General features: G+C 48.6%; 1 protein-coding gene across 12 annotated transcripts in view; it reads right to left on the reverse strand.

Annotated features, from left to right (window-relative positions):
- Nucleotides 1-4,812: 4,812 nt before the first annotated feature.
- GRK4 (G protein-coupled receptor kinase 4) overlaps nucleotides 4,813-13,220 on the reverse strand; it is a 95,911-nt gene continuing 87,503 nt past the window's right edge. For 4 of the 12 annotated variants that reach the window (XM_072803860.1, XM_072803902.1, XM_072803879.1 and 1 more), the window contains 5 exons: nucleotides 12,131-12,339; nucleotides 8,470-8,691; nucleotides 6,584-6,721; nucleotides 6,062-6,199; nucleotides 4,813-4,965 (listed from right to left, as the gene is read on the reverse strand). In XM_072803860.1, coding sequence (XP_072659961.1) covers nucleotides 4,912-4,965; nucleotides 6,062-6,199; nucleotides 6,584-6,721; nucleotides 8,470-8,691; nucleotides 12,131-12,339 — 761 coding nt within the window. In that variant the 3' untranslated portion in view covers nucleotides 4,813-4,911. Of the gene's footprint in view, nucleotides 5,030-6,061; nucleotides 6,200-6,583; nucleotides 6,722-8,469; nucleotides 8,692-12,130; nucleotides 12,340-13,220 lie in introns of all 12 variants that reach the window. The other 8 variants (XM_072803923.1, XM_072803894.1, XM_072803853.1 and 5 more) reach the window with 6 other exon arrangements.

Here is a 13,220-nt window from a genome sequence, read left to right on the forward strand (position 1 = left end):
CTACCTCTCGGAACCTGGGTAATTTAGTATCCATGAATGAGATTGAAGATCTTCTTCAGTATCTGTCCTTGGTTCACTCATCTCTCATTCCATATCTTCATGCTAACTCCCCATTATTCAGATAGTTAGGATTAGAGGAGGTCAAGAGGGTGGACCCCCATGACTGGGTTAGTAGTGCCCTTGTAGGAGTCATGAGAGAGCTTGCTTCCCCTCTCTGCTCTCTGCCTTGTGAGGACAGAACTGTGGGAGATGCAATTCTGTTGTTTATAAGCTTCCTGGTTCAGGTGTTCTGCTACAGCAGCCCAGATGGACAGTGCCCTGGTTATTGGTAGTTGTGTGACTAGACTAAAAACATCAGAAAGGCTATGACCATGTCTGTGATTCACTGCTAAAAGCTTCAGCCCAGGGAGGGAATCTTCACCTGCCCTTGGGAGGAGGCTCAGGAAGACTTCTTTAGGATATCTGGCCAGCATTGACTGCTGTATTAATAAATGAGGTCTAGGTGAGGTGCAATACTCCTTCCTCTAGGAGAGCTATGTTCTTTCCTGAGCAAAGACTCCAAAGTCCAGTCGTTTCCTCATTAGATGATCAAGACTGAAAATTTCTATTTCCTATTTAAAACCATGACTTAAGGAACTACTGGGCCATGACACATGACAAACAGATGCACAGTACCCCCAGCACACACAGCAGGCTCTCCGCAGGGCTCCTCTTCCGTGGAGAAGGGAAAGAAATGTGTCCTAATTCAAAGAACTTCACCCACACTCAGCTGCCTGCAGTTAAGAGGAATAGCACAATGGAGCAGAAGAGAAAGAGGCCAGAGCCTGCTGCACCAGAGGTCCTCTGAGATGGGCTTAATTCAGAGTCGGGATCTAAGAGAAGAGATGTCAAGATCTTGAGATGTCAAAGAATGAGCCACAGTGAAACTTTTCTTACTCCACATGCCTCACTTTGTAGATGATAAACCACAGAGCCAGGAGGAGAGGTGGCATGAAATCACATGTTGTGCCTGCATCACCACGTCCTGAAACTGATGCTCTAGGTAAGGTGAGCACTAAGGGGAAACTGAGTTAGCAACTCAAACGTAGTACACTCACGATTCAATAAGAACCTAAGACAGGACAAGCAAAGATTAGACTAACCAGGATTGGTAAGAACCCATGGAAACAGGACTTCCAAAAACTGCTACTTATAATAAATTATTAATCACTTTTCTGAAGAGGAATGTGTAATTTGGCAGCATCCATCAAAAGATTTAAGTACACAAACCATCTGACTTAGCATATACTTAAAGAGTGCTGCCCTAGGGACATTCTTAGATAAACATTCTAAGACACATGGAGACATAGAGATGTCATTGAAGCAATATTAATATCACAAAGATGAAACAGCATAAATGTCCAACAATAAGGCATTGGTAGAAATATTCATACTTTTATATACTAGGATAATGCCAAAAAGCCATTAAAAATGACATGTTCAGGAGGATGTGGAGAAACAGGAACCCTGTGCAGTGTTGGTGGGAATGCAAACTGGTGCAGCCGCTGTGGAAAACAGTATGGTAGTTCCTCAAAAAAATTAAAGATGGAACTACCCTACGACCCTGTGATTCCACTTCTGGGTATTTACCCAAAAGGATTGGAAGCAGGGTCTCAGAGAGACATTTGTACACTGTACACAGAACCACGATTCACAATAGTTAAGAGGTGGAAGCAATCAAAGCACCCACCAACAGATAATTGGATAAACACAATGTGGCCCATCCACACAGTGGAACATTATTCAGCCTTAAACAGGAAGGATGTTCTGACACCTGCTATAACGTGGATGAACCTTGAGGACATTATGCTGAGCAAAATAAGCCAGTCACAAAAGAACAAATACTGTATGATTCCATTTATGTGAGCTTGGGGACTCAAATCCAAAGAAACAGATAGTAGATGGTGGGTGCCAGGGGCTAGGGGGAGGGTGGATGGTTAGTGTTTAATGGGGACAGAGTGGCAGATTCACAAGGTCAGTTCTGGAGACAGATGGTGGGGACGGCTACACGACAATGTGAATGTACTTAATGCCATGGAACTGGACACTTACCAATGTTGAGAGGGTACATTTTGTGTATGTCTGACCACAGGAAAAATAAAGAAATAAAATAAAGAAAATACTTTAAAAATAAAGAAAAATATTTTGTTTCTAGTGAAATTCTTCACCAAAATAAAAACCTAGTTTTTGGTAAAACTAGCAAGAACTGTTAGATGTTTTTGGTGGGAAGGGGAAATTTTAAAAAAAAATTTTTTATTTAAAAAATAAAATAAAATAAAATAAAATAAAATAAAAAATAAAAATTTTTTATCTATTTATGATAGTCACACAGAGAGAGAGAGAGAGGCAGAGACACAGGCAGAGGGAGAAGCAGGCTCCATGCACCGGGAGCCCGACGTGGGATTCGATCCCGGGTCTCCAGGATCGCGCCCTGGGCCAAAGGCAGGTGCCAAACCGCTACGCCACCCAGGGATCCCTGGAAATTTTTAAAAATTTTCACAAAAGCAATTTATTCACATGGGTGTATAATATATATTCTTTTAAAATGCCCATGCAAAAAAAATATAAATAAAATAAAATGCCCATGCACCTTTTTTTTAGTATGTAATTGTGCTTTATTTGGGGAAAGCAGATAATTCTCACAATGCAATGTTTATCCCACTGGTATACCGACTTGGTCCAAAGGAAAAGTCAGACACAGTGCTTGTAAAGAAAACAGCATTCCTCTGCCCCACTGCTGCCCATACCAGGGGGAAAGCTTGCCAGACAGAGCCGCTTTTAATCCCTTCAGCTCTTTCTTGTAAGGTTCACACAAACTGTTCATACACTTTAATCAAGGGATTCACTGCTACCTTAAAAACATTATCACGAACCCTAAAAAAAATAAACAAACATTATCACATATGTGCCCAAAGATGTAGGTACAGGGATGTCCAACCCATGGGTGTTTATAATAACAAGAAAGCTAGAAGCAACAATTGTTTGGATGGTTTGATAAACAATGGCCCTAAATATGCCCCAAAAGATTAAGGAGCCAGATATATTTAAATGACATGGCAAAACGATAAATAAATAAAATAAATAAATAAATAAATAAATAAATAAATGACATGGCAAGAGATAAGTAACTACAGATGATAGAAATATAGAATAAAATGCTGATAGGAATTATCTTTGGACAGTGGGTGATATTAAAGATGAGTTTTTCATTGTGTATTCTATTTTCAAAACTCTCCTCAATAAATACATGCTTGCTTATAACCAGAGCGGGGGGCAATGGCATAGCAATACATCAAAGTCCCAGCTTGTAAAATCCTTTCCCAGATTCACTGTATCAGTCAGGATGCTTCCCTCAGGCCCGGGACGGCTCAGCTCAGACAAGCTGAAGCAGGACAGAGGACTGACTCCTGGACATCCTTCCCGGCCAGAGCTCTGCAGGCTAGCACCCTCCACCCCATGGAGACCCAGCAGGAATGAGGTGCACAGCACACCACTGCCCTTGTGTCCACATTGATAACCGAGGGTCTTCAAGGCCTCGGAATATAAACAGGTGGCAGGAATAAAGGTGATTTGGATTTTCTTTGAAACTTCCTGCAGTGTTTACCATAAGCATGCATTACTTTTCCACAATTACTAACCTATTTACTGAACGGGTAGCACCTACCAAATGCTGTACCCTCATCCAGGTTCAGAGCACACTCCGATCGACTTCTGCTGGTCTCACAGGACATGGCTGGAGGTGCTTCCTCCGAAGCACGCTGTGTGCCAGGCTGCCGTGAACATGGGTGGAGACCCAACTTTAGAAATGCTACCATGTCAACGGCACTCCTGGAAGCACTCTTGGGTGCAGGTGTCTGCCCAGGGACACGTGACGGTGTGACAGCAACACTGAATCCAGGCACATGGGTGACCCTGGCTCACTTTCCTTTGGCCATATCATGACATCCAGATCAAGTTCTTGCTGTTTGGTTAAAGTCACCAAGGTCTGGCCCCTGGCTTCTCACCCAGCTCCTGCTGAAAGCCTTGTGCATGTGGACACAGGAAAAAGCCCCAGTTCTGCGTCTCAGGGCCACCAGTCGGCCAGTGACATGGCCACCTCTCCACAGAAGTCTGCAGCCCCCCATGGTCCTCCCATGCCCGTGGGTGCGAGCACCCTCTCCCCAAGCAACAGAGCCCACGTTCCCACCATGGCTAAGGGGCTTCACCTTCCTCTTCGGGAAGTCATGCCCAAGGGAAAGAGTTACTAGAAGGCACCACATAGCCCTGGAGGCTCACAAGCCACCACAGGTGGGGGGAGCAGCCATGGAGGGCCAACCCCTGGCCCTGGAGTGCCAGACACACCCTCTTTCAGCACATACATAGGAATATCACAAAGACATGCACACAGGAAGATGCACACATCTGGCAGGAGAATCTTGGGGAGTGAGCAGATGTCAATGTGAGTGCCAATGACACTTGGCACAATTACCTTCTGACACAGGGGCCATGTGGAGAGTGGGGACCCACCTGCCTCCCTCCCACCTCCATGAGCACCCGAGGACACTCTGGGGTGAGGAACAGGACCCTTGGCTCCAGACACTGTTGGGCTGACACTCAAGCCCACTCTTCCCCCCTCCTCAAGGGCACACGTGGCACTTGGGTCCCAGCCACAAGATGTCCACACCCGGGGATTCTGGGCATTAGGGTGGTCCTCAAGTGTCTTCTTCTTCAGTCCAGCCTTGGTGAAAACACGATTCAGGTATGAGTTTAGAGAAATCTGCAGACTCATAAGGCTTGTGTTAAGCTGTGTCACATGTTTATTGCCATTCACAGATAAGATGGATCACTGAGCATGTGCTCCTTGGCGATGGGGTCTGGCTCTGCAGTGAGTAGTCACAGCCTTGGGGGCAGCTCTTCCTTTTCGCTGGGGCCACTGCTAATGCAGCCCTGCAACACGGCAGAGCGGCGGGTCAGTCACTTACCTAATGCAAGCCGGCTCCACTTTCTTGTGCTAGATACGAGGGTTTACAAGCACAGGGTGGGGGCACTGATGTTAGCCTGAGTTCCACATGTCCTCTTATGCTCTTCATGGTACAGAGGATGCTCAGTTCACACACACACACACACACACACACACACACACACACACACAGACACACACACACACCCAGCATCTCAGGTTCACTTTTTTGTACATTCAATCCAATTACATGACCCAGGCTGAGTGCTGAAAGGGAATGAGGCCCAGGCTCTTCCCATCAGCACCACTGTGGCATGGAGCGGCCCATCCTGCACCGTGACATTCCACAGCAGGTGTCCCTGACCAGCTCCCCTTGCACCAGGTAGGCCTCAGTGTGGAGTGTGTCCAGGAAGGACTTCCTGTGCATGGATAGATCAGCTGCTCAGGAGAACCCCTACCCTAATTCACACTTTGCCCCCGTTCTCTGAGAAAATGTGGTCACAGTGGATGCACTCTGATGACCTTTCCCACCAAAAGCTTGTTTTTCATACTGAACAAAGATGGATTCAAATGTTAGTGGACAACCTCTGAACAGACAGGGTACAAAGCAGGGTGATTCACTCGTCCAAGGAGAAAAACCTCACTAGGAGAAAAACTTTTAAATACAATACTACCCTAGGAAGTCTCTCAGTGTCACTCTTCCACGTTCTGTATGAGAGCAGGCCAGCCAGCAAGGTAGCAGCAACAAAGTCAGCAGGAAGATGGAGAGCTACATGAGCTGTTCCACGACCATTCTACACCACACTCATTTCTGAGCACGCATATGTGCCTCCTCACTGAGGGAGGAATCTGAGTGTTGGTGAATCAAAACAATCTTCATACCAACAGCAAAACGACACAGTGAAGATTTTTCTGGAGGGGCTCAAATTGCACCATATGGCTAGAGCTCTTAAATTATGTGAAATGTCTTAATAAGAAAGCTGACAAAACAAAGTTTTTTACCTTGGTGAAATATTTCTTCTCTTTTAAAACATCCCATTAAAAAAAAAAAACTCAAAGTAATAAAATGCTTATTACTCTTACCCCTCTCCTGAGGAGTCTGTAGAAGAAGCCTCTCTTCTTTTTGGGAACCTGGTAATGCATTTTCTCTTCTAGATTCAACACCGTGTTTTCATCAAACTCATCTTTGTTGATGTCATTAAAACAACCTGATTCAATCATCTGTGTCCATACAAGAGTAGGACAGAGAAGAGGAGACCCCGTGAGGTCAGTCAGCCATTTCCCACCCTGTAACCAGCTCAGCACATGGGCCTCTCCAGTTCCCATCCTCTTTCCTGCTTGCTGACCTCCGCTCAGGATAGGGAAGACGGCCTCCCCCTCCTCCCTCTGAGAGGACCCCCAGAGCAGGTAAGGACCAGATGCTAGCAAGGCCCGCTTTGGAAGTGGGACCAGGATGGCCAATTGTCCCCCTCCTGTACATGGACCAGGGCAGCTGCCTTGCATCATCTTACCTCCAAACACACACACACACACACACACACACACACACACACACACACAGATTTTTTTTCTCCTGGCATCATACCCAGTATAAACCGTCAGTACCTCATTCTGCCAGGGGATGGAGACACACCCTGTAGCAAATTGACCATAGAACATGTCATCATTGGTGTCCAGGTAGACTCCTCTCACGGTAGAGAACTGCTCTATATCCAGTATGTCCTTACAGTAAACGGCTTGTGGCTGTGCACCGAGAACAAAGAGATGTGAGCCTCTGAAAGCCCTGGAATGGTTCTTAGTCTCCTTAATTACTAAGAACACAGTGCGTGTGAAATCAATGCACATCTGCGGTATCTAAAGCCCTTCCCTCCCTCTAGGGAGCTCTCATCAGTCACAGGCCCCCTGGCCACCGTCTGGTCTGCAAACCTCCCGAGGCTCCCATCCTTGCCTTTCCTGCAGTGGAAGATGGGTGATGGGCAGAGGCAGGGATGAAGAGGGGCCATGCAACATGGAGTCCCGCCTCTGCCTCCAACCCTTGGCTTCCTTCATGTGAAGCATCCCACACAAAGTCTAAGTGAACAACTGCAGGTCTTGCTTCTCAACTTCCTGTCAGAGCTCATCTAGTGGCTTCCAGTTGCTCCTCCTCTGGGACAAGAGCCCCGGCCTACAGCGCTCCCCACCCTGGCACTGTGGCCATGGGATGCAAGCCAGCAGAGCGTGGCCATCCTGGGCCTTGCCCTCCTCCAAAGCAGCCCCTGCACTCCTGGAAATTAGAACAGCTACTGGCCAAATCATGGTCATGCAAGAGGTGCCTGGCACTTCTGAGTAACGTCCTCCCTGCATGCCATACGATCAAAGCAGAGACATTCCGTAGGCCGCTGGGCAACACACCTCAGAGCAGCCGTTACCCATTCAGTCCCCACACAGCGGGGATGTGGAAGCAAGTAGGCCACAGTCAGAGGGTGGCCCAGAAGAAGGTCAGGACTGTGCCCAGGCTGAAGGGCCACCCCCACCCCCACCCTTATTCCCACCTTGGAAAGAACTGCCTGACCTGTTAGCCCAGGGCCTCCCATCAGCTGGCCCTCACAGCTCCTCTGGTTACATCCAGGAGAATACCCCAAATGTCAGCTCAGAGCCTGCACCTGGCAGGCTCTGGCCCAAGTCTCTTGAGCACAGCAAGGGGTGTGACACTGCTCCCTAGGGAAGACTGCCTTCCTGCTCCTTGCAGACCCGATGGCCCATCTCCAGTCCCTGTGGTCCACAACCATAGTCCAATGGTTGGCTCAGTTTGTCACTTGTTTCGCTGCCCGCATCTGCAGGCTGGAGCGAGGTCCATAGTGGCAAGACTGCTTTTTTGATCTCCCTATGGCCTTAATACTGCCACCTGCATCTAGCACGTAATGTGTGAACTTGTTCACAGGAAGGAGGTGCTACTACCACATACGGGGATATGAAAACATAATAAGTCTCGACGGTACAACTAAAAACACATTAATTGTATGCCTCCCTTCCACCATGTCCTGCAGAATTCTCTTATCTTCACATCTCTTTGATGTGCTGGTAGCAGACTGTCAAGGAGAGGGTCCAGACTGTTCTCCGTCCATTCCTGCTTTCCTTAACAGACTCGGACATGAGCCAGACCCTGTGTAGAGCCCTGGGGCACACCCCCTGAAGCGGCCTACAAAGCAAGCCCATAAGGAGGCTTGGCCAACTTCCAGGGCTCCAGGCATGGAGCCAGGACCTTGGAGACACAGGGAGAGCAAGGGCTTCCCAGACTAAAAGGCGGGCATGCTGGCACAAACACGAGAAAGGGGACACAGCCACAGGGAAGGTCTTGGGCGGTGCTGAAGTTCTGAGCAGTGCAGAGCCAGAGTCAGCTGCTGGGAAGGCCTGTAGGGATCTGTGAGGACAGCTTGGTGAGTGGCCAGGGGCTGGAGGGGACCAAGGTGGGTGGGTGGGGCATTCCATGCAGAAGCACAGCGGGACTGTACCACTGATCCTGTATCTGCTGGGAAGTCACTGTGTTCCTGGACCCCTTGTCTTGGGACGCTCTGCTCCTCTCTAGGCAACATACTCACATCAGGGCAGAATGGAGGATCTAACATATTCGCTTCCAGTCTCTTGAAGTTAATGTCCTTGAACACGGGGTGTCCTTTTACCTCCACTGCTCCAGCCTTGCAGCCTAGTCGATGTTTGGGATTCTTGGTGAGTAACTGTCCAAGGGGCAGAAACGGAGTCAAAAGAAGAGAGAACTTGGAAGTCTCCATAATAACAAGCAAAGAATTAGGGGTGGCAAAGAGCACATCCACCTAAACAAAGTTGCTGCAATTTCAACTTTTCAACCAAACCTCCTTAATTCAGATTTCACAAATTTAGAACATATGATGCTTTCAAAAGGAGTAGAAACTAATAACAGCCTTTGAGCTACCAATAAATAGTCGGCTAAGTAAATCCTTCAGGAAAAAATTGTAACCATGTAAAAATTAGGAGACTTTTTAAAAAGAAATAGGAACTGTCAAAAACTTCACAGATACCATTTTAATGCAGTCATGTTTATAATTAGAAACTATCTTAATCTGTTCATTAAATAGATCACTAAGGAGCTCAGATGAGGCAAAAATTTGGCAAACTGAGTTCTAGAAGTTGTATATTCTTAAAATGAGTAGACAGCATCTCTTTCAAAAGTTTTCCTTACTCATATATTCATAATTTTCACCATATAGGCCTTCCCCCACAATAATCATCAGTCAGAAAAGTTTAGCTGGGCTCAAAGCCACACAAAACAGGTCTGGCTCTACAGTATGGCTGGTGCCTGCCCCATACACAAGGTTTCACCACAACGCAGCCCAGCCCATGACTTCGGCTATGTCTGGTGCTGCTCTTGCAGTACGGTGGTGGAGCTGACCAGCCATGTGAGGGACCCACAAAGCCTAAGAACTACTTACTATCTGGCCCCCCACGGAAAAGTTTGCCAACCCTGGCCTAGCCTCACCACCAGCACCCGCCGCTTTTCTGAAGAGAAACCAAAGTCCCAGGCAAAGGGCCAAGCACACTTTGCGTTGGGCTGATGTGCACTGGCCTGCACACCCTGCAGCCCTGGCTGCATGAACTCTGGATGTAGCACACATTGACCTGTGTGTGCCTATGGCCTGCACACATGCCATGCCCTCTGTCTAGAAGACCCTTTGCCTGGCTGACTAGGTTTCCAGCTCCCTGCCTCGGAGCATGCTTCCTTCGGACACCTGTCACTCCTGACATGACATCAATACTAGTCTCTCCTGCTGGACACAAGCCCCCAGAGGCAGGGCCACAGGAACTCCTGCTCACTGCGATAGCCCCAGCACATAGCCAGGGCAAGGGCTCAACAAGATTTGCTCAGTGCAGTTATTCTTGGCAATGCTTTGTTAATTAAAAGCAGATCTGAAAATTCAGTGTGATGTCAAATATAGTCCCTATGTCTCCAGGGTTCCACGACTCCATCATCGAGTCTGCTGTCGACACATACCCATCAGATGGCCTTGGGCTTGTGGTCAGAAAGCCTGGGTTCAAGTTCTCCACTGTCATCCCACTATGGGATGTCAAATAAAATTTTTAGGGGCACCTGGGTGGTTCTGTGGGTTAAGCTGCCAACTCTTAATTTTGGCTCAGGTCATGATCTCAGGGTTGTGGGATCGAGCCCTACGTCAGGCTCTGGGCTCAGCGGGGAGTCTGCTTGGGATTCTCTCTCTCCCTCTCCCTCTGCTCTTCCACCTGCTCATGCTCTCTCTCTCTCTCTCTAAAATAAATAAATAAAACTTATTTTAAAAATCAAACTCTTAATTTTTCAACTGTGAGGCTAAGAAAACACCTTAGAAGTCCACTCTCAGGATCAGATGAGGTAATATATGAGAGCTTTCAAAACCAGACAGGTGTCCACATGTCAGGCGCTACTCTGGACACCTGTTTAGGTCAGTGTAAAAATCTGGCACTTCCTCAGCCCTTCCTTCTGCTCCATCGAACACAAGTGCAATACTCTGACCTCACATCACATCTCGCTCACTCACTGGGCATGGATGTAGTATGCTGGAGGCAGGTAGAGGGCGAAGAGCCTGCAGCCCCCCTGCGAGTGCGCTCAGCACTGGGGCCCCGCCCACCATCTCTGTCCCCATGGGTGCTGTCCTCTCCAAACCCCCACCCTGCTGCTTCCTGAGATGCCCTCTTCTGTAATCCCTGTTTGCTGGGATTGAACCCTGGCTCCAAGAAGCAGCTGTCTCTGCTCACAGGAGCTACTGAGGATTTGTGCATCACTAGGCACGTCACACACGCTTGTGCACTGCCTCTTCTGGCAAGCCTATGAGGGAGAATTTATCACCATCCACAGGTCAGACACGAGAAACCAGAGACTGGACAGGTAAGCCCAGTATGGGGAGCCTAGACGATCTCCAAGCCAGAGCTCGAAGTCCCAACCCTGGTTCTCATTAAGGCACTGCCTTCCTTCTCCAGGACCACAGCAGCACACAGCATTTCTCCATCCTGAACACCCTTGAGGCCTTGTTTCTCTCTTGTTCATGGCACCCATCAAATTCCGCTTTTTCGCTATAGTTATTTTTTGTGTTTGTTCTAGGCCTGCCATTAAACTGTGAGCTCCTTAGGGGGCAGGCTCTACTTCTAACTTATATTTTTACACCCCTATGGCCCTTATCAGAGTGTCTGTGGGTCCCAAGCACCAGGTCAAATAGCAGCTTGGCCAGAATGCTGTTAAACACAGAGGAGCTGACTAACTGCCCGCTCCAAGCAGAACAAGCTGGCGGGAAGGAAGGCCAGGCTGCTTCCCCTGCTTGTGACAGGCCACTAATACTCATCACTCCACACATGACAACAACAGGGAAGAGAAAACAAAATCGGCATTTCCAGTCACCCACAACTCACCTAAGTTACTGACATACTCAGTCACAGGTACAGAAGTTGCTGGTTCCAGCAGGCACCCACTTGGGGACCCACGGCCCGCCTCCCCGTGACCCCCTCACTGACCCATGGCCCTCTCCCAGCCAGCCCTGCTTTCCTCTCCCTGTGCCCCAGGCTTCCTGACTCTGGGGAGGAAGAGCCACAACCCCAACAGGCAGTGCTCACACTTTGCCTCCACTGCACTGACTGCCCCTTGCCCTGAGTCCCCGCACCTGCATCCTCCTATACTCCACCTGGATTCCACCACTCATCTTTCACCCCACCTCCATCTCTGTCCCTATCTCCTCCCCGCAGTGACATGCAGACCCAGGAAAGCAGCAGGACCACGCAGCCCATCAGGTTGGGGTGTCGATCTTGCCCATGATCCCCAACAGCTAGTTAAATAGGAAAGAAACACCGGCAGACAGAAAAACCTCACTGCTCCTGAGCAACAAGATTGTTTGATCTTTAGTTTCACAGGAAGCGGGCGACCTTGGCATCAGTCTCCCCTCTCAGGGGCTCCTTTTGAAAAATCAAACCACAAACTGCTCTGCTTTGCTCCTGTCAGCTGGAAGCCCAATCACGTATTCTCCCAGGCCAGGTCACCAGGGTGGCAATTCCCATGAGTGGCTGATGCAGCAGTGGCAGCAGCTCCCCAGGTGCCAGCCCAGTGGGAACCACCCCAGCCTGAGAGGGGTTCCCTCCCACCCTCTCCAGAGCCCAACCCACCATCTTGCAGATGGACTTGGAGTCCTCAGAAAACTTCTTCGAATACTCCTCAGTGTCTTTCTTCACTCTTCGTTCCACCTCCTCTCGCTTGACTTTCTCTTTGAACTTTCTGAATGGAGAATGTCCCTGAATCATTTCATATATCAGACAGCCAAGTCCCCACCAATCAGGACTAAATGTATAGTTTTCATTATTGATAACTTCAGGAGCTACATAACAAATACAGGAAATTTAAATTAAATTTTGGCTTTAAATTTTCTTGTAATTAATTCCAAATAACACATTATAAATTTAACATTTGTTACAACATGAACCCTGGAAACATGTTAGGGAAAGAAGACAGACACAGAAGGCCCAATTCTATTTAAATAAAGCAGGCTAACTAGACAGGTCCATGGAGACAAGAAGTGGGTGAGTGGCCACAGGGCCAGGGCGAGAGGGGATGCTGATGGGCCTGGGTTCTCATCCTGGTGGGGGTAGGTGCACAGGTCTGTGTGTGTGCTAAAATCCAATCACATGTACTCTTCAGAGTGGTGGATTTCATGGTATATGACTTATATTTCAACAAGTAGGTTTCTGGAAATAGTCTGTACCATCCCCAGGGTATGAAATGAACAGCCACAGGGTAATGAACATGGGGAACCAGGGCTCTAGGGAAGACCCTGCCTCCCAATGAGGGAGCTCCCTCAGACACACAAAGCCATGCCCAACAGCACCCAAAGGGCATTGAGCCCCACAGCAGGTAACACCAGACATGGTGGCATGTGGGGTGTTACTAAAGGACTCTGCAGAGGCCCTTGGGGTCCCTCATGTCAGAGGCCACTTCTGGGTCAGTCTGGCATCGTCAGGCTGGGATCTGACCCCAGGCCAAGGCCTCCCAGTCTTGGAGGCTTTGCAATAACCAGGGAACAATGGCTTCACCAGGGGCCAGAAGGGCCAGTGTGCCCAGGGTGGTGGCAGTGGCAGAGTGAGGGGCCCTAGGTCCTGTCCTGGTTCTGCCCTCACTCAGCTGTATGACCTCTGCTGGCAGGAGGGCAGATGGGAGGACTCCTCTGCAGTCCCAACACTGGCTGAGGACAGACTTCAAACA

Source organism: Canis lupus, chromosome 2 (genome assembly GCF_048164855.1).
Source record: "Canis lupus baileyi chromosome 2, mCanLup2.hap1, whole genome shotgun sequence".
Taxonomy (NCBI): Eukaryota; Metazoa; Chordata; class Mammalia; order Carnivora; family Canidae; genus Canis; species Canis lupus.